General features: G+C 57.5%; 1 protein-coding gene across 1 annotated transcript in view; it reads left to right on the forward strand.

Moving 5' to 3' along the window:
- TMEM266 (transmembrane protein 266) overlaps nucleotides 1–19,883 on the forward strand; it is a 44,526-nt gene extending 24,643 nt beyond the window's left edge. Inside the window, 8 exon segments of the mRNA XM_019751196.2 lie at nucleotides 309–365; nucleotides 1,161–1,299; nucleotides 2,905–3,020; nucleotides 12,914–13,085; nucleotides 18,923–19,152; nucleotides 19,154–19,242; nucleotides 19,244–19,300; nucleotides 19,302–19,883. Of these exon segments, the coding sequence (XP_019606755.2) occupies nucleotides 309–365; nucleotides 1,161–1,299; nucleotides 2,905–3,020; nucleotides 12,914–13,085; nucleotides 18,923–19,152; nucleotides 19,154–19,242; nucleotides 19,244–19,300; nucleotides 19,302–19,734 (1,293 nt within the window). The 3' untranslated portion in view covers nucleotides 19,735–19,883.
- Nucleotides 19,884–20,162: the final 279 nt, after the last annotated feature.

Genomic DNA, 20,162 nt, shown 5'->3' on the forward strand with positions numbered 1-20,162 from the left:
GGCAAAAGGAGACAGAGCTTGCGTGTTTGTATTTGCGAGTGGTTTGTGGTGCGACTGGTGCACATGACCCTGGAGAGGGAGGCCGGGTCTGAGCTTCCTTCCGGGGCCTTTGGAGCATCTTCCGTACGTCCTGGGCGCATTGAGGGTATGGAGTGAGGGGCTGGCACGATGGTGGGCACTCGGGTGGGGACGGCACCGAGGGTGGTGAGGACGGTGCCCCGTATTGGCCAGGACACCGAGTTCCGGAGGCCCCCGTGGGGGCGGGGGTGGAGCAGTAACTGGAACTTCCTGTCTCGTCCTCTCCTCAGACCGTCCTCCGGATTGTGGTGCTTGGCGTCTGGGATTACATCGAGAACAAAATAGAGGTAAAGACCAGTGCCCGCCCCCCGGACGCTGGGAGCTGCTGCCATCCCACCCATCGCAGGCTGGGGGCCGGCCCAGAAGGACGCTCAGTCCCCCAGTGGACGCAGGGGTGTCCAGTGTGGGGGGGTGGGGAGCACAGGCTGAGGAAGTGCCCAGACATCTGCGTGACCCCCGCGAAGTTCTGCAGGGTTTTAACTTACTCTTGAATCGTCTGGGAAGCTGTGAAGTATGTTTGAAAGCACGGAAGTGCTCTCTGCGGTGGCCCCGTGGTCAGAGGGCTGAGCGGAGCGCTGAGCGCTTCTCACGTTTCTCAGAGCGGACAGGGAGGCGGCTCATAACACAGGCCCAGCTGCCAGCCCCGCGGCCCACCCCCACCTCAACTCCCACGTGTTGTCAGCTTCCAGCTGGGAGCAGAGGGCCTGCCCTGAGGTGTGGCAAAGGCCAGCCTGGAGCAGCAGATGGCAGGTCAGGGCCCAGGCCCAACGTCACAGGCTGGACCTGTCCCCTGCCTCCCCCCCAATACTCCCCGTGGATAGAGACAAGCTGAGACTCTGCTCTCCTGCTTCCTACCCCAGGGAAGGGCCCCGCCCTAGAAGAAGAGGGACGAGACCTGCCGGAAAGTGCTCAGGAGCACATTTGAGGAGGGCGGGGGGCGGGGGGGAGCAGCGGGGGGGGGGGGGCCTCGTGACAGGCACACAGGAGGCAGAGGTGGCCAGCATCAGCTGCTCTGCCTCACATGGTCCTGGTTGGGGACATTCAGCCCGGCCCTGGGCACTGAGGTGCACTCTCTGTCCCAGGTGTTTGATGGCGCTATAATCACTCTGTCCTTGGCCCCGATGGTGGCATCCACTGTGGCCAACGGGCCCAGAAGTCCCTGGGACGCCATCAGCCTCCTCATCGTGCTGCGGATCTGGCGGGTGAAAAGGGTGATTGATGGTAAGTGGCCGGAAGGAGTCAGTGGAGAGGCCTGGTGACAGGTGTCAGCTCCAGATACCGGGGCTCTCAACTGAGGGGTGAGTTTCGGGGTTACCCAGCCAGCACTGGGGAGGCCAGTGCAGACTCAGGCATGGAGAGAACCAAGCCCATGGCTGCTCATTCAGTGTCAAGTGTCCAGGAACCGCTCACACACTGCCCAGATGCCACATGCAAACACGAGGTCAGAGGTCACGCATGAGTCCATTGTGACCACCATTGGCCTGTGTGGCACCCCTTCCCCCAGGAGCTGGTAGCAGGGCCTGCCGCCTGGAAAAGTAGGTCTTCACGGCTGAGTGCTCTGATTCCCAACCACCACCTGCAGACTCCCCGGCTTTGTCTAGGTCACCGGTCATGTATTGCTCCCTGCAGGGTCCGTCTCACCTGTGTCCACCAAGGACAAGCTGGGTGCCCCCAAGTCTGTCAACCTGAAAACAGCCAGGGTCTGTGGGAGCTGCTGGCACAGGTGGCGTTCAGCTCTGGCTTCCTTTAGCTCAAGTCACGTAGGCCCCCATTTCTGGTCCCACTCCTACAGCTCTGGTCACACAGGCCCCCATTTCCGGTCCAAAACCACCCGTGGCCCAGGGAGGCTGCTCCGGTGCCAGCATCACAACACGCTTCAGCCAGTAGGAAGAGGGAGGGAGGCAGAAGGCAGGTCACAGGAAGACTCAGCCACCTTTTCTTTTAAACATTGTTACGTAGTTCACACACCACAAAACACCCATTTAAAATGCACAACTGAATGGTGTTTAATAAATTTATAGACTTGTGTGAATATCACCCCAAACTTAGTTTAGAGCATTTACGTGACTCCTGAAAAACACCCCACACCCAGTGGCCAGCAGCTCCCACTGCCCCCTCAGCCCTGGTCGACCCTGAGTGTCCTGTGTCTGATAGCCGTTTCCTGCCAGTGGGGTCCGGTGCTCTGGGAACCCCTTCACTCGGCGTGTGGGAGGGTGGCCGTGCTGCAGACAGGTCAGTGTGGGGCCGTGCTCCGCTGTGCGACACGCCACATTGCCTGGCCCGATCGTCAGTGCACGTTTCGGTTGTTTGCGTGTTGGCTGCTGTGAACTCTGGTGTCCAGGTTCCTGTGTGGACGTGTGTTTGCATCTCTTACGTTCCTGGCAGTGCCATTGCTGGGCTATGTGGTCACCGTTAGTTTCACATTTTGGGGCACTGCCAGACTGTTGTCCAAAGTGGCTGTGGCATTTTCCATGCCTAGGGCCAGTGTGAGGATCCTGGCGCTCCCTGCTGCCCTCTGAGGAGGCTTCTGGAAGCTCCTGCATGACACCCTAGTGTGATCTTGTGGCTGCAGTAGAGATTGGAAAGCAGAGTCCTTGTCCCAGGCAGCTGTGCACCAGCCGATTGAGGGTCCGTCACTGTGGGCAGGAGGCAGGCAGATATTCCCTTGGGTACTGTGGGTGGGAAGACGAGCCCTCTCCCGCCTTCTGGGTGCTCTCAGGCCCCCAGCCCTGCCCCCAGGTCCTCCCAGAGTGTACGTGGGCCTGGGCCTGCCGCTGGCCGACCCGTCCCCACCCTCGCTCTTCACGGGGCTGCTCTGTCTTCTAGCGTACGTGCTGCCTGTGAAGGTGGAGATGGGAATGCTCATCCAGCAGTACGAGAAGGCCAAGGTCATCCAAGACGAGCAGCTGGAGAGGCTGACGCAGATCTGCCAGGAGCAAGGGGTAAGACGTGGCAACTTCTGCTTCTGCCCACTTCTGTCCAGGGCTGAGGACACTGCTGGTACCGGAGGCCACAGGGGCCCCGAGGTCAGGGAGCCCCTCCAGTCCCTTGAGGGACACAAAGGGAACCTGAGGCCTAGAGGGGGAAATGCGTCGCTAGGGTCACTCTTGCCCAGCCAGGCATGACTCAGCCCCGACACCCAGGCCCAGGTTGTTTTCACCACATGACCGGTCAGCTCTCGAAGCTGAACCAGCTACATTACCAACTCAGTTCATGAGCCGTGGCGCAGTGGTCTCTGAAGCAGGGGTCAGATTCTGTCTGCTGAGGCTGCTGGGCCGGTCACCGCCCAGGACCCCCGCCACTCCACTCCGAGAGGTGTTAGCATTGCCCACTGCCCTCCAGGGGCTGTGCTCTGCACACGGCGCTGGGCAGTCACGGGGGAGGGGACTGTCAGGGCCAGGCCCAGCCCCAAGCTCCATCCCCCACCTCAGCCAGGCCACGCCAGGCCCCTGCGCTCGGTGCTTTGCTGCTCCCATGTGAGTGGGGTACGTCGCCCCTGCTGCAGGTGCTTGGGGAGGGCCACCAGGGTCTCAGCAGGTGCGGACAGCGGGCCCTACAGCAGGGCTGCACTGCTCTGTGGAAAGAGCCTCCCTTTGGGGGCATGTGCTGCTACCAGCTGTGCAAGGTGGCACCCACAGAGTGGACCTGCCAGCAAAGGCGGGTGCGTGTGTGGCAGGTGAGCCATGGGTGGGCCTCTGCAGGGCTCCGGGCACCCATTCACGGCCGGGCTCCCTCCCCCCGGTGCCGCTCCCCCAGGGCAGGCCTGGCACCCCAGCCCAGCACCCCTATGTTGTGGGTCCCTTCAACCGCAACCTCTCACAGCTGCAGGCCCTGGAGTAGGTAGGAAGCCTGTGGAATGTCCCTAAAAGTGACCCTACAGGAATACGCTTGCAGTGTCATCAAAATTGTCACCTTGGAATGTCTGTGTGGACCAAATCTTTTTCCATTTTGGGAATACCTGGCCTTTCATTTCGGCACAACATGGTTTTGAGTGATGAGAGGGGTGTCAGGTACACAGCCCCCAGGAGCTCATCGCCCGTGTGTCCCGGGAAGGTCTGCATGGGGTCCTGGGCTGGGAAGACACATGTCTCTGTCGTGAGCGTTGGTGTCTGCTTCATTCTCCCCCAGGCATCTGGGCCCTTGCCATGCTTGGGGGTGGGAGGCAGCCCCCGCTGTGTGGCTGGGCAGGGGAGGGTCGTCCTGAGCAGCTGACATCAGAGCTGGGTGCCAGCAGAGGGGACAAGACGGGACAGCTGAGGCATGAGGCCACTCAGAGTGAGCAGAGGAGGAAGTGGGGGTTCAGAGGCAGGCCTGGGAGGGGCCTGGCAGTCTGAGCAGGACTTTGGGCTACATCTTGTCAGGAAAGAGGAAACTGGAGTGTTGGCAGCAAGGGCGGGGGCATTTGTTCAGATTTGAATTTGATGGATCTTTCTGGCAGCCGTTGGGGGACGATGGGAGAGGGCCAGGCTGTGGGCAGGGGGCCTGGCTAGAGAAGCTGTAGTGACCACCCGGGGCTCAGTCGGACAGTCCTGGGTGTCATCCCGGACCTGGCTGGAGCTTGCCCAGGCAGCTGTCAGTGTCCTGCTGGCAGGAGAGCGTCCTGTCTGCTCACGGCCGTCGGCCACGCGGAGGACGCGTCTGCCCTCATAGATCCCAGCCTCCCAGCCCCGTGGAGAACAAGCCAAGCGTCCGCATGGCTCATGTGCCACGTGGCTGAGAGCAAACCCAAGCCGCAACCCCCACTCCACAGCTGTACCATGGCCCCATCCTGAGCTCCCAGGAACCCCACGTTCCTGGTTCAAGTCACCCCCACATGTGGTCTTCTTCCCTGGGGGGTCTCGGCTGGAGAGACACTCCTGAGATTCTGCACAGGAAAGAGCCAATAAATAGTGACGGAGTCCCTCTAGGTAGTGACATCTGGAAAAGAGATGAACAGAAACAAACCAGTTTAATTTAAAAGCCATCTGAAAGCCTGTCACCTTAGTGAAGATGGCGAAAGGGGCCAGCCAGCTGGAATCCCAGGGGCTGCAGGGCAGGTGGAGGGGCTGGTCCGAGCAGCGGTTTTGAGGTGGGTATCACAGAGAGGTGAGACAGCTGCTCTCCGAGCACCAAGGAGTGTGTGGACGCCTCGTTTTGAGCTGTATTTTGAGACCTGGGTTGAAACTTGACTGGGCAGCCAATACCCTTAAAGAAATGAGCATGCTGGCTCCTGGAATGCCAGGGTGACCAGACCCTTGGAGAGGATAGTGCCAGGATGCTTACGGATAGGCTTTAGAGGCAGCTCAGCCACTTCCTGGCCCTGTGGCTTTGGGCACTGACGGGACCTCTGCGGGCCCTGGTTTTCCTAATCTAAAAACTGGGGATAGTGGGCCAGCCCGGTGGCTCAGGCGGTTAGAGCTCTATGTGCCTAACTCCGAAGGCTGCCGGTTCGATTCCCACATGGGCCAGTGGGCTCTCAACCACAAGGTTGCCGGTTTCAACTCCCACAAGGGATGGTGGGCTGTGCCCCCTGCAATTGGCAACGGCAACTAGACCTGGAGCTGAGCTGCGCCCTCCACAACTAAGACTGAAAGGACAACAACTTGACTTGGAAAAAAGGCCTGGAAGTACACACTGTTCCCCAATAAACTCCTGTTCCCCTTCCCCAATAAAATCTTTAAAAAAATAAAAAAAACTTGGGATAGTGATGAAATCCTTGAAGGATGGTCTTGCGATTGTGCAGCCTATAGGCCTGCACATTGCCAACAGTGACATGTGGAAGCTGACCCTTGCCCGTCCAAGCCCACATACACCCATTTCACAGATAAGAAAACTGAGGGATGAGGGATTTGTCCAGGAGCCTGCCTCTGAGGGCATTTAGAGGTGGGAATAGAGCCAGATGTCCCACCTATGAACCTTGCCTTCCCCGCTGCCGTGCTCCATGTCACTGCCTGCCCACGTCACTTCTCAGGGCTCAGTGGAAACAGTGCTCAGACGTGCCCGGAGCACAACCCCCTCACAGGCACGGACCCAGCACTGCCGCCACCCCCACCCTAGGCCATTCCACTGACCTTTGTCACACAATGCTCACTCGCTGCCTCCCTGCCAAATTCTCAGTGAAGCAGTTTCAAGCTTAATTCAGTAGCTGCCTAAGGAACTGAAATTTTCCAGAGTTCCCAGGGCATGTGTAGTGTCTCAGCGTCAGTGACAGTCACTTGCATTCAGCGCTCTCTCCCTGGCATGCATTTGTGTGTTTGCTGAGACTCCACTTCTCCTAGCTTGTTTTAAAGGTAGAGTTCGTGTTTTAGAACAGTTCTAGACTTAGAGAGAAATTGTGGAGGTAGTGCAGCGTTTCCATCCCCCCTCGCCCCCCACTTTCCCCATTATAACATCTTATGTTAGTCTCGCACGTCTGTTACAATGAATTAACTGAGGTTGGCATTTGTTAGGAGCTCATCGCACTGGTGCACAGATGGGGTCCCGAGGCCGGACGCTAGTCGCTGTCCTTCAGTGGGACAGTGGGGACTTTCTGCCCCTCTCTGTCCTGACTGCTCCAGAAGTCAGAGCTGTGTGATATGCAGCAGTTAGGGCAACGCGATGCCATTTGCTTCTACCTCATCTTCCGAAACCACTTCTGAGGTTGTTTGCCCATGCCCACCTTGTGCTCTGATTCAGAAACGTCCTGCGGGCCCGATGGGAACCACTCGAGCCCAGAAGCCTTGCACAGCCTTCAGTGCAGAGCGGTCCAGTGCGGGCTGCCGTGGGGCATCTGTTTATCTCTCCTGCTGGGTCCTGTGGGAAGGACGCAGAGAAGCACCGTTGTCCTCTAGGGTGACTTGAGGCCCAGCCCGAGGGTGGCCATGAGATGTGGGCCAGCGTTGTTCCCTGGCAGAGGAGTCGTATGTGGGCACCTTGGAGGGTGGAGGGGGCCTTCACATAGGGTGCCAGCCGGCAGAAGTCTCGCCTCAGCTCTGCCTGAATCCCTGGGGCTCCGGCTCCTCGTTGGAAACATGGAGGAAACAAGGTTGTGTCATGAGGAGTCTGTGGGCAGCAGATTAAATCAAGTGAAATGAGTCCGGCTCACTGAAGACCCTCAGCAAATAGGGGGAGAGGGAATTAAAAAGAAGTCGTTTTTGTAACGGTGGCCCTATGCAGAAGCACGTCACACCGTTTCCCCTAGTTTGACATTGATGGGCGAGGTGGGCAGGCTCCGTATCAGTGATCCCTTTACAGACGGAAAGACTGAGGCTGACGGAGCCGGTGGTGCCCAGGGTCTCACCGTTTGTCATGGAGGAGCGGGAATGGAGCTCAGGGCTCTCCTCCTCCAGAAATGGGCCGTCTGTGCAGCACGAGCAGCTCCCTCCGGCCCCTCAGGCCGTCCATGCGCAGGGTCGTGGCCCACTCGTTAGGGAACCTGGGCCCATCTGCTCCATCCATGGGCCACGCTGTGGCCCCTAAGAGGGTGCTGGTGGCAAGTCGCTCGCCTTCAAGGCTTGACCTCTGTGGCCTGAGGGCCCGCAGGCCTTTGGTCCATCAGAAACAGCAGGACAGGCTCTTCTGGTCTCTGGGGATGACACTTGATGCTGGCCCATTGCAGAGAGCCCCCTCCTTTCCTGCAGAGGCCACACGCCCCAGCTCAGCACAGTAGCCTTTGTTACCTGGATTATTCAAGATCTCCACTGTGAGATGTGGCTGTTTTTTTTTAACATGGGAAGTGATTTGTAAAATAGCCGATGGCTTTAATGACAAGCCTATTTAGCTGATAAAATTAGCCATCAGAGGAATAACTTATGTTATCCTTTTGCCATAATTTAAATTTATGGCCAACTCCCCGTCATCTTCACAGTAGATGGAAAGGGGCCAAGGTCAAATTCAGCTTCACCCTGCTCCTAAATCATTAGTTTGCAATTGTCTCCTGATTTTTATTATTACCAACAGTGATGAAAGTAATGGAAATAAACACTGGATGCCATCCCAGTGGCAGATGGGTTTGCGGCAGGGCGGTCCGTGCAGACAGCACTAATAGGATGGGAGAAAATTACTGCTGTTGCATTAGATGCCACTGAGCGTTTGGCCAAGTGTGTATTGGTCAGGCCGAGGCCGTGTGGCTCCCTGTAGGCAGCAGACTGTCCAGGGCAGAGCGGCGCTGGGGGCCTGGCCGGTGCCCCTGGGAGGGGTCCCTGTGGGCCGCGGGGCTGCCCAGCTCGTCTCGGTAGAGATGCTTAGCTAATGATGTGCGACACGTAGGGCTGTGCGTGCGCTGCTTACCTGCCACCTCACAGGGTGGCCCCTGGCCACTGGCCCGCCTGCCACTGGCCCGGAATCTTGCTTCGTTTGCTCATCCAAGCACCGTGCACCTTCCGTGCCAGAGGGCCAGGGACTCGGTGTGTCACCTGTTTTCGGCAGCTTGGTGATGGGGTGTCTCGATGTGGGCTCTTGGCATTTATGCTGCTAGGAGTCTCCGACTTTCTTGAATTTCTAGGTTGATGTTTTCCATTAGATTTGGAGAGTTCTTGGCCACAATGTCTTTATTTCTTGTCCCATTTTCATTCTCCTCCTGGGGCTTGAGCTGCAGGCGGGTGGCCTTTGATCCTATCTGACACCTCTCTTACACCCTGTTCTGTCACCTGTCCTCCCCCTCGCTTCTCTGGACGTAAGTTCGGTATCCCTAGCTGCTACTATTTCAAATCTGTTGTGAAATCCATTCAACTGAGTACTCAGTTTCTGATATTACGTATTGAGCTTCTGAAGTTTCATGGGATTCCTTTTATAGGTTCTATTTCTCCACAGAAATGCTACATCCATCGTGTCCACCTTTCCCGCTGTTTTTTTAACATATGAATCAGTTGTTTTGCATTCCTCGTCTGCTAACTCACATATTTATAAGGGCAGCTTCAATGAACTGCTTATGTCTTGAGAGTCTGTCAGTCTTTCCCAATCATTTGCGTGAGTAGTAACTCTCCTTGTGCTGCACATTGGTGACGGAGCATTTCAGAGGTTCTGGATCCTGCTGTCCTTCTCTCAAGCGTTGGCCCTCGGTGGTTGGGGTGGTTCGGAGGGGAGCAGGGGATGGCCCTCAATTCAGCCCCCAAACTACCTGGCACTTGAATGTTGTCCCCTCCCAGCTGGGACCCTGGAGCCAGCAAACAGCGCATCACAGACTCGGAATCCTGCAGCTCACACGTACCGAACACAGTGAACCCGAGGCCCAGAGAGGAAAGACCCGGAGCCACAGCAGTGAGGGGAGGGGTGGTGGCCGAGCACTCAGGCTCCTTCCTTCCTCCCGACCTTGCTTTTCCCCTCATGGGGGCCCCTGCTCCTTCCAGGCCTGCGTCCACCAAGTGCTTGGGTCTGAGCTGAGGCACCAGCATCTCACCCCTGAGGTTCAAGTTCCCTGACAGGGTATGTGGGCTGGAAGCCAGAGGCCTGGGTTGTGATTCGCCATGTGGTCCTAGGCTCCCCCACCCTGCCTGCCCCCAGCACAGAAGGCTCCTTCCCATCGCGGGGCCTCTGTGATCTCCTGGGACCCGCCCGCTGACAGCCTTGCAGTCACTGGGGATGCACGTGTGGACTTGCCAGTGTTGGGGACTCAGGAGCCAGGCTCTGAGGGTCCCAGTAGCACATCCTGACCACCAGTATCTGTGACGGGAGCCATGTAGCCCCCCTAGGTCCCACACCCTCCCCCAAAGCAAGGCGCCCTGTGCATCAGCCCCGCTGCCGCCCATGCCCATGCGGACCGTTCCTTCTCTGATCCCCAACCCCCTGCCTGCACCCTCATCCCCGTCGGGTCAGCGCTGGCCAGGACCCTGGCTGTGTCATCTCCCAGGGCCGCCTCGCGCTCCCCGCCCAGTGCATTGTCCGCTCTCCTGTCCTTTCCAAAGGCCCCGCCGCCCCCAGCCCCACCCTGTGTTCCGAGGGTTCCTTGCCATGAAGGCTGACGCCCTTAAAACCTCTTCCGTGGCCACAAGGCTCAGTCCGCGTGGCCCCTGCCACCTCGGCAACCCCCTTTCCTCCTGGTCCTGTCTCACACCCTCCTCCGTCCCCGCCGGAAGTGCCACCCAGAGCCACTCAGGAGGCTTGTTCCCTGCAGTGCTGCACACGGCACCCCTCCCTTCAGCTGGGAGATGGAGTTTCATTCTAGAACAGAATTGGAACAGCCCTCAGCATGCTTTATCTGATTCCTCAGTGAATGAAGGAGTGGGTGGGAGAGCGAGCACACACTTGGGGCCCTCATGTGCCCCCAAACTGGTTTTCGCCGTGCCTCTGTCTGTCTGCACATAGGGGCTCGGGGCGGGGCAAGCCCTGGCCTCTGACTGTCTGGCCTGAACTCCAGTGGGACCCTCAGGGGCAGCTCTGTATCAATTACACGTTATGAATAATACATCTGTTCCGAGTGGCCTGGGAGGCCATTAGCTGGGCGTGCTGGCCCGAGAAGCAGCCTTGGAGACAGTGGGCGGGCTGTGCCCTAGGGAAGTTCACATGGGCTGGGCAGGAGGGCCGCCCAGTGCCAGCAGAGGTCAGAGGGTTGCCTCATGGGCGCTGTGTGACCTCGGAGACCTTGCTACCCTTTTCCCTGCACAGGCCACCCTGTAACAAGGCTGCCCCTATTTCTTACCATCTGAGGCCAGTGGCCCCATTTGAGTATTTGGTTGTTGAGGTCCAGAGTGTCAGCCTCGTCTGAGACCAGAGTCAGAGCTCAGTGTGCGCGGGACCAGCAGGGCTCAGTGTCGGGGCTCAGGCTTTGTCTCAGTGGGCTCGGGCTGGGGCTATTTGTGGCTGGCAGTTGGACTCAGTCTGAAAGCACAGGAGTGAGCCAAGCTGACTTTGGTGGTTCATGTAGTCGACACTGTTTCCCGAGAGCCTCCTGTGTCCTAGGTGACGAAGTGGACAAGTTCCTACTCTTGCAGAGCTGGCATCCTGTGGGCGTGAAGGGTGGCGGTGGTCAGCTGGGCCTCTCTCTGCCTCGTCTCCCCAGTGTTGGTAGTTTGAAATCGGCCATGGTGGGAATATTTGCATCACAGCAATGAACACATGCTATAAATCAGGCCTTTAAAAAAAAAAAATCTGATCTCCTTCCCCAAATTCCACTAAAGTGAATGTAGAGAAAAAAAAACACACACAAGAATTAAGAAACTGTATCTTAGGTTGCCCATCAGGGCAGAGGACAGAGAGCTCCGCGGGTGTGGGGACGATGGTGAGTGCTCACTGGCTGCGCAGGTGGAGAATTTGTAAGTGCCTGCAGAGGAGGACAGTGACGGAAAGTGACCAGTTGTCCCCTCAGAGCCCCTGAGAGTTTGGGAGGAAGGGGGTGAGTGTGAAGCCCCCACTCTCTGCCCTCCACAAGCCAGATATGTGTCCTGGGGGAGACTGAACCAGAAGGTTCTGCAGGTGGCCACTGGGTTAGGCAGGGGCCTGCGGAAGGGGGCTGGCCTAAAAATGAGGATGAAATGAAAGGGACCCCCTGCCCACCCCCAGGCACAAAGCTGGGGAACCCTCGGGAACACCGAGTGGTCCCAGACGCAAAGCCTGTGGACACTGGCAGTGGGCAGTTGCCCGATGCCGCTGTGCACCCGGCTGCTTGGGCCAGCGAGTGCGCCAGTGTGCGTTTCACCACCAAAACAGGAATGGGACATTCAAATAAAGAAGGCAAATTCTGAGAAGGGGCTAGATGCGATGCAGAGAATTCAGACAGGTTGGGGAGCCGGCCACGTGATCGGGGAAGAGGGCACCAATGGATCCCACCGGCTGCATTTGAGGGCCTGCTGAGGAGTTGGGGTTTTCTCCCAACTGAGGTGGAGGACACTGGGTGACGCTGGGCTCCCTCGGGCTGTGGCACTGGTCTATAGTAGCTGCAGGGGTCCAGGTGAGAGCTGGGGGTGCGCCGGGCAGGGCAGGTGGTGGGGTGCAGGAAAGTGACGCGGCCAGGGAGATGGATGCAGGTTTGGCTCCGGCTCCAATGAGCTGAAAACGCCCAGTGAGCAGGTGGTGGGGTGCAGTGAAGGGTCGCTTTCACTAGGTTAAGTTGGTGACTCCAGTGACAGAGCCCATGTTACCTCGGGTAGGCAGTTGGAGGGAGGGGTCAGGGCCTCCCCGCCCCAGCTGCTCCTGGTGACAGTTTGTGGGGAGCCTGGCGTGTGCTCTGAACCCTGGGTGGCGGTGAAGTCCTTTCCACTGAGCCCAAGGGCGCCCTTCAGAGTCAGACCCCAGATGGCCATCTCAGCTGCGAACCCACGAAGCATCCAGAAGCACCTCTAAAAGCTTGTCCTCCAAACACTAAACCAACCTCAAAATGTGTGCAGCTTTTTACGAAGCCTTTGGGTGACACCCACGTGCTCAAAGGGCTGAGTGGGTGGAAACTCCTATTTTACAATGAGGACAGGAGGCCACAAGGCCAGTTTAAGTGTGGGGCCGGCACTGGAGCGCAGCCCTGGGGACGTCTCCTGGGTGTTGCTGGAGGACGCTAGGCCCGGGGCACCCAGCAGCTCCTGGTGCAGGATGCCAGCTGCTTAGCGCCCAGTGTGGTCCCGCTGCATCATCAGTGCGGATACCAGGGTTTTACTTTGACTACGGACTCATAATTAGAAGCCATTCAAAGCGGTGTCCCTGAGTGGTTCCCGCAAAGCACAGAGGGTCCTCTCCTGGCCTCACGACGGGCCACAGCTGAGACGACCGCAGGAGGCGCCGGTGGGCAGTGTTGTTGGCAGAGTGTAAGGAGTGCCAGTCTGGCCTGTGGGTGCTCAGCGGCCGCCTGCACGGTGCCCTGGACCGCTCCTGGGTGCCCCGCCTGTTCCGCGCACGCACCCCCCCACACACAACCCGCATGGCCCGGCACCCACACCCCTCTCTCCTCTTGCAGTTCGAGATCCGGCAGCTGCGGGCGCACCTGGCGCAGCAGGGTCTGGACCTGGCGGCAGAGCGGGAGGCCGCGCTGCTCGCCCCACAGGTGCTCAGCCTGCCACGCAGCCGCTACCACGTGCGGGAGGACAGAGCGACCCAGAGTGTTGTGCAGGGGCTGCAGCCGCTAGCAGGTAAGCCGCCGCGGGACGCTCGCCTCCGCGACCGCAGCGTCTGCACCAAGCTTCCCAGAGCTGGAGTTTGTCCCCTTGCAGGACGGTGCTCCTCTTTGGCCCAAGGTTTGGGGTGACGTTGACCAGGGCTACCTGTCTGAGCCCAGGAGGAAGCAGTTAGCCAGGCCACCCTGACTGCCCTCGAAATGGTCTCAGTGACAGGCACCAGTGCCCTGCCTGTGGGCCGGGAAGGGGTGTGGCTTCCTCCTTGATGGAGGAGGAAAGGGAGCCCCAGGAAAGTCATCCAGACGCTTTGAGCTGGAGGCCTGGGACTTTTCTCCTGTGCTGCCTGGCCCACCAGGGCGGGATAAGTCCAGGCCTGGGGCCAGAACAGCCAGAACCTAAGCTCAGCTTAGGTTCTAAGCCCACCTTGTACAGGAGACATGACCTTTCTGGGCCTTGGTTTTGCTAGCTGTGAAATGGGAACACGCTGACCCTGCGGGGGAATGCCCAGGGAAGAGGGTGCACCTCAGTCCTGAAAGGGCCAGGACGTGGTGTGTCGTCACAGGTACCCTCACCTGTGAGGAAGCCCTGTCAGGCTGGGGCCTTGGCAGGCTGTTTTGATGGGCTCAGGTGAGACAGGCCCAGGGAGCCAGGCAGGGGCATCAGTGCCCACGTTAGAGCCCAGAGGGTTGCAGGAGCCTGGCCTCGGTTCCCCTTCCCCAGACCCCTTTCCTGCTCACTCAGGTGCGGTTATCACTGCCCTGCAAGTGTTACACTAACGGGGATGCGTACAGAGTTTCTTTACCAAGACCTTGTACATACTGACTTGTAATGATTTACAATATATTTGCAGTTTCACATTTTTTTACCTACAGATGAGGGATGTAAGGTTCATCAAACTGCACCCCCCAAAGGGAAGCTTTCAGAGTGTGATCTTGTTCAGCCCCCACACCTGCTTTCTCTCATATCATAGGGAGGAGGGAATGCAGACCGAAAGGGGTCCAGAGCACGTCACAGGGCCATGCACAGAACATGGTGCTGGGCTGGGAGCCAGGCTGTGGGACCCTAAGCCCGGCTGGATCTAGGGTGCATGTCCCCTCGCTATGGCCGTTCATTCCCCGTGCCAGATGGCCAGGGCTGGATGCTGGGGCGCAGAGGCCAGAGCTCCAGGCGCTGCCCCTCCCCCTCCCCAGCTGTCTGTCCTGAGGCTTCCGTGTTCCCTTCTGGGCCGTGAACTCCTGAGTCCAGCTCTGTGGGCCTCACAGGAGGCGTGGGAGCTGATGGGTGTGGGCAAACCGTTGGCCGTGGGCTGATTGCTGCCCTGGGCTGATTGCTGCTATGAGCTTTTGAGGTCCCTTCAGGGCTGGGACTGGCTTCTGAGTCCAACCCTTCAGCTGACACGTGGACCCCACCTGTCACTCCCTCCAAGAGGCCTTCCTGTTTTGGAGAAAAGCTTCTCCAAACCTCCCCTGGGAGGCAACAGCCCCAACTTCACGTGGCTGTCTGTGCCGGTCATAAAAGACGGCTGCCCCCCAGCCCCCACGCCACCCACTGGGCTGCAGGTTTTATGCACAGTGGATGGGTGCTTCCTCCTCCAGGTCCTGGGGGACAAGCTCTCCGAGTTCTTTTGTACTGCCCCCCCCCACCCCCCCCGCATCCCAGGGCTTTGGTCCCTCAGTGACATCCAGGGACAGATGACGCTCAGGAGGAGCTGCAGAACCAGCACAGGGCCCAGAGGCCACCCCTACCTGGCTTTTTGTTCTGGACCTGCCACCTGTCATGCAGCCGGAGGGCGCCAGGGCCCTGTGATGGCTGCCTGGCCTGAGCCCACAGGGGACCCAAGCCCACGTGTTCCCCACTCTCCTTCCTACCGACCCCCATGTCCCCACAGCTCATCCTGGGGCTGGTGGCGTTTTATGCCCCTGTGCAGGCGTTCACACTCATCTGTGCTCAGCTGTAGCTGGCTTTCTTTCAGGTTATTTTTCATTGTAGCTGACATACAGTGTTATGTTAGTTTCCGGCGGGTTGCAACACAGTGATTCTACATTTATATGCCTCATAAAGTGACCACAACAATTGGTCTGGTACCCGTCTGTCCCCAGTCAGTCACTGTGCTATTGCCCATATTCCCGGTGCTGAACCTGAATCCCCATGACTGTTTTGTAACTGTCAGTTTGTACTGCATCCCGTCCCTTTCCTGCCGCCCCCTGGCCCACCACCCCCTCCCTTCTTGCATCCGTCAGTTCTCTGTATCTATGAGTTTGCTTCAGTTTTGTTTTGTATTTTAGGTTCCACATATCAGTGAAATCATATGGTATTTGTTATTCCTGTCCACTTATTTCATTCAGCATAATGCCCTCTAGGTCCCTCCACGTTGTCACAAATGTCAAGATCTCATTTTTTCATGTCAGAGAAATATTCTATTGTATGTATGTATCACCTCCTCTGTCCATTCATCTATTGATGGACACTCAGGTTGCTTCCGTACCTTGGCTGTCGTAAGCAATGCTGCAGTGAACGCAGGCGTGCATATATCTAATTAGTGCTTTCATTTTCTTTGAATAAACACCCAGAAGAACTGCTGGGGCTTACGGTAGTTCTAGTGAGGACCCTCCATACTGTTTTCCACAGCGGCTGCACCAACAGGGCACGAGGGTTCCCTTTTCTCCACGTCCTCACCAGCATCTGTTATTTGCTGATTTCTTGATGATGCCATCCTGACACTGAGGTGACATCTCATTGTGGGTTTTCGTGGTTTTTTTTCCATTTCTCTGATCAGTGACATTGATCACCTTTTCATGTTTGTTGGCCATCTTGTGTCATTTTGGAGAAATGTTAATTCAGGTCCTCAGCCCATGTTTTGATCAGGTTGTTTGGGTTTGTGGTGTTAAGTTGTATGAGTTCTTTATACATTTAGGATATTAACCCCTTATCGGATGTAGGTTGTTTTTTGGTTTTGTTGATTTTCTTTGCTGTGCAGAATCTTTCAGTTTGATGTAGTTCCATTTGTTTATTTTTTCGTTTTGTTTCCTTTGGTGGAAGAGACATACCCAAAAAGATATTGCTAAGAGCAACGTCAGAGTTTACTGCCTATGTTTTTTTCTAGGAGTTTTACGGTTTTAGGTCTTACATTTAAGCTTTAAATGCATTTTGAATTTATTTTTGTATATGGTGTAAGAAAGTGGTCCCGTTTTTTCTTTTTTGGGGGCATGTATCAGTCCAGTTTTAAAAACACCGTGTATCGACGAACCTGCCAACATACCCCCGTGTATGTTGTTGCCTCGTTTGTCACGGATAAAGTGACCGTAGAGACGTGGGTTCATTCTGGGATGTGTTGTGCTCCATGGATCTGTGTCGCATTTTGCGCCAAGGCCAGTCTATTTGGATGAGTCTGGGCCTGTAGTGTACTTTGAGGTGGGGGAGCGTGACCCGCCCACCCCTCCCCGCCGCTTTGTTCCTCTCTTTCGGGATTGCCGTGACTGGTACACCTTAGAACTATTTGGCGTAGTTCTTTGAAAATGGTCATCGGTATTTTGATACAAGGATCGCATCGAGTCTGGAGGTTGTGGCTAGTGTGGGTTTTTAAGCGTGTTCATTCTTCCTGTCCGTGAGCACGGCCTATGCTTCCATTTATCTGGACGTTCAGTATCTTAGTTGAATGTGTTACTGTGTCCGAAGACAGGTGTGTTAGCTGCCTGCCTGCTTACATTCGTTCCTAGTGGTTTTCTTTCCGAGGAACCCCACGCCTGCTGTCCCTCATGTCCTCCGACACCCCCTACCTGCCTCGCGCTGCCTCAGCTCTGCAGCCCCCACGGCACTTCCCGGCCAATGCTGAGGCGTCAGGAGCTGAGCCCTGGCTTCTGTGGCAGAAGCGGGGGGTGGACAGTGTGGGGTGGTGACTGTTGGGGGTACATGAGAAAAGGGCTGCTAGGGGGGATTGTGGGGGGTTGCACCTTGGTGGTGGTGGAAGAAGGCACAGAACTAGGAGGGAGGCTGCTGCGGGAAGGGGGGCAGGACGTGCAAAGGCAGGGAGTGTAGGTGTCTTAGCAGGGACAGGAGATGGCGAGGTGGTTCCCGTTTCTCCTCTTGCTCCTCCTCCTCGTCCTCCTCCTCCTCACTCTCCTCCAGCTCCTCGTTCTCGTCATCCCTCGTCCTCCTGTTCCTTATCTTGGTCTTCCTCCTCCTCTTCCTCCTCCTTCTGTCTCCTCCTCGTCCTCCTGCTGCTCCCCCTCCCCCTCATCTGTCTCCTCCTCCTCCTCGTCCCTCACGTCCCCCACCTGCTCCTCGTTCTCCTCCTGCTCCTCCTCCTCCTCCTCACCATCCTGCTCTTCCTCCCCGTCATCCTCTTTATGGGCTGCCTCCTCCAACGTCTGTGTCGCCTCCTGCTGCTGCTCCGGGTCCTCCTCCTCCTCCGCCTCCTCCTCCACGTCCTGTAGCTCCTGCCCCTCCTCCTGCTCCAGCTCAGCCTCCTGCTCGTCCTCCTCCTGCTCGTCCTCCTCCTCCTCCAGCTCCGCTTCGTCCTCTGCCTCCTCCATCTCCTCCTCCTCCTTTCCCTTTCCCCACCTTCTGCTTCCGATGCTCCCGCTTCGGGCTCCTCAGTCTCCTCTTCCTCCTCCTCCTGCCCTTCCAGACCCAGTTCCTCCTTCGCCTCCTGCCCCTCCTCGTTCTCCGTATTGATTGTATCATTTATGGAGAAGTGACTTATTTCACTTCTGACACAGGCGTGAAATAAGTCCCTTATCAAATAGGGAGCGGAGTGAATAAGTCACTTCTCACACGGGCCTGAAATAAGTGATGTTACCTGACTCACCTTGCTTTTCGTCTTCCTCCTCATCTTCCTCGTCGTTATTTCTTGTCCTCTCTCTTCATGCTCCTCGTCCTCCTCCTCGGTTCTTCCTCCTCCTCTATCACCCCAGAATTCCCAACCCTTCATCCCCTTTCCAGTCCCACTGCAGCGAACCTCCCTCCCCATAGGACCCCAAACTCAAGAGCACGCATTGCCTCACACGACACGAGTGTCACGTTTATTGCAGTTACATGTCGGGACGGCCCCTACCACCGTTCTGCTGCAATGCGCACAGCTCTACCCCCTTCCGGGCTCAGCAGCCCCAACCTTCCAACTCTCCACCACCCTTCCTTCTAATGAACAGCAACCCCTGCTGTCCCCACTCCCCCCCACAGCGCCCCTCCTTGTGCCTCCCTTGTCGCCCTCCGTGTACTCCCCCTACGCTGCGTCCATGCACCCCCACGCCAGGCCTGCCTCCTACAGTGGTTCCCCCTCTACCTACTGCCACCCAGCTAATCCCCCGACTAGTGCCACAGCGCCCAACCTTCCTCCCCATCCAGTCCCCCTGGTACCCCCCCAAAACCCAGAACAGAAGAACAAGCAGTGACTGATGCAGACTAGTTTCCTGGATTCATTACCCTGACGGGCGCTATTTGTGGGAATTCAATGCACCCACCTGCAGGAGACCCCTTTTCGCTGCAATGCAGATGTCCCTCTGCCCGGGCTCAGCGCCCCAGCACCCCTCCTTCTCATACTAACACATTGAAAAAAGCCAGACTCAGACTTCAGCCTTCTGTTCCTAATCGCCACCCCCCCAAAGTGCCCCCCTACACTCCCAGAACACCCAACTTGCCCCCTCCTGTAGAGGGGACCACATACTCAGCATCCCTACGCCTGTATGTTGACAAAATCCAACGTCATCACACAGAACAACTCCCATGTGCAGTGCTGCTTATTTTCCCCTAAGTGTTTTCTCCCAGACACCCCTTGTGCGGCGTCCTCCCACCCGAGCACACCCCCACACACACACCGCCTGCAACAGCTGACCAGCTCCCCTTCTTGGTTGCAGGCACCAGAGTCCCAGAACCTGCAACCTGTGTGGTCACCACAGCTGCCATAGACATCCACCAGCCCCACCTCACCTCTGAGGGCTGCTCAGTGGACATGGCCGTGAAGCTTGGCACCAGCTCCCACTCCACTCCCAGCCCTGTCACCCAGGCCCAGAGTGACAGCAGCCAGACTCTGTGCTCCTCCACAGACTACAACACCACCCGCGAGGACACGTCCTCCAGCCAGCCTCTCACCACTGCCACCACCCCAGCGGCAGATCATGGAAGCCATGGCCCAGGACCTGCTGTGTCCCCTGTCACAAGGCACCAAACCAGCCCCCTCTGCCTCACCCAACAGGCTGTGCCCAAAGCAACCACGAGTTGGAACGCAGCGTAAGCGTTCAGCCAGACAAACCGGGACGGCTTCACTGTCCTTCACATGAAGCCTGGCCCCCACTCCCCACCTGCTGTGCCCGCCTGGAGGAATTCAGGTATGCGGATCACAGACAGCAGACACTGCACAGGGTTCCCGAGGCCTCCATGTGAGACGAGGGCACACAGTCCCGGGGTCACACGCAACTGCCTCTGTCACGATGCCACCTGCACCGAAGGGCGGGACGCCAGGCCAGGGAGCCCAGAGCCAGCTCTCCCTCTGGGCACGATCAGACTGGTGCACGTGGCTGGGGTTTCCCAAACCACTGTCACACAGCAGCAGCCTGAGCAGGGCTGGTGGTCCCGGCTCAGCCATGGCCTTCATTCCCTGGACTCTCGGGAACAGCACTGTGAGCCCCTCCCAGGAATCCCGGGTGCAACCCACACACCCACCATCTGAGCCGCTTCCACACCCAGCTCATTTCTGCATGAGCATTTCTGCATCTTTTCAGGACGAATCTTGTCACCTTCACAGGATGTGAAGGGGTGGGGGGAGGAGGGAACAGCCATTGTCCAATCTCAGCTTAATAAAAACCAACTGCACTCAGACTTAGTTGGCAGGCGTCTTTCTTCGGATGAGGACTTACTGAAGAGTGTGCAGTGCCTGGCTGGCATTGCCCTGATGGGTCACCTGGGACACGTGGCTGAAAGGGACACCAGCAGTTGTCAAAAGAGTTAAAGGCCTCTGTGTCCGACCGACCCATCTTTGAGGTGTCATCTGAGGCATTCTGGCTCACTAACGGCAAAGTTATAGCTCTCAGCACTCCCCTGAGGCTCCCCAGGGCCCTGTCAGGTGGGGGTCACGAACTCCATTTTACAGGTGAAAAG

This window comes from Rhinolophus sinicus, linkage group LG13, assembly GCF_036562045.2.
Source record: "Rhinolophus sinicus isolate RSC01 linkage group LG13, ASM3656204v1, whole genome shotgun sequence".
NCBI lineage: Eukaryota > Metazoa > Chordata > Mammalia > Chiroptera > Rhinolophidae > Rhinolophus > Rhinolophus sinicus.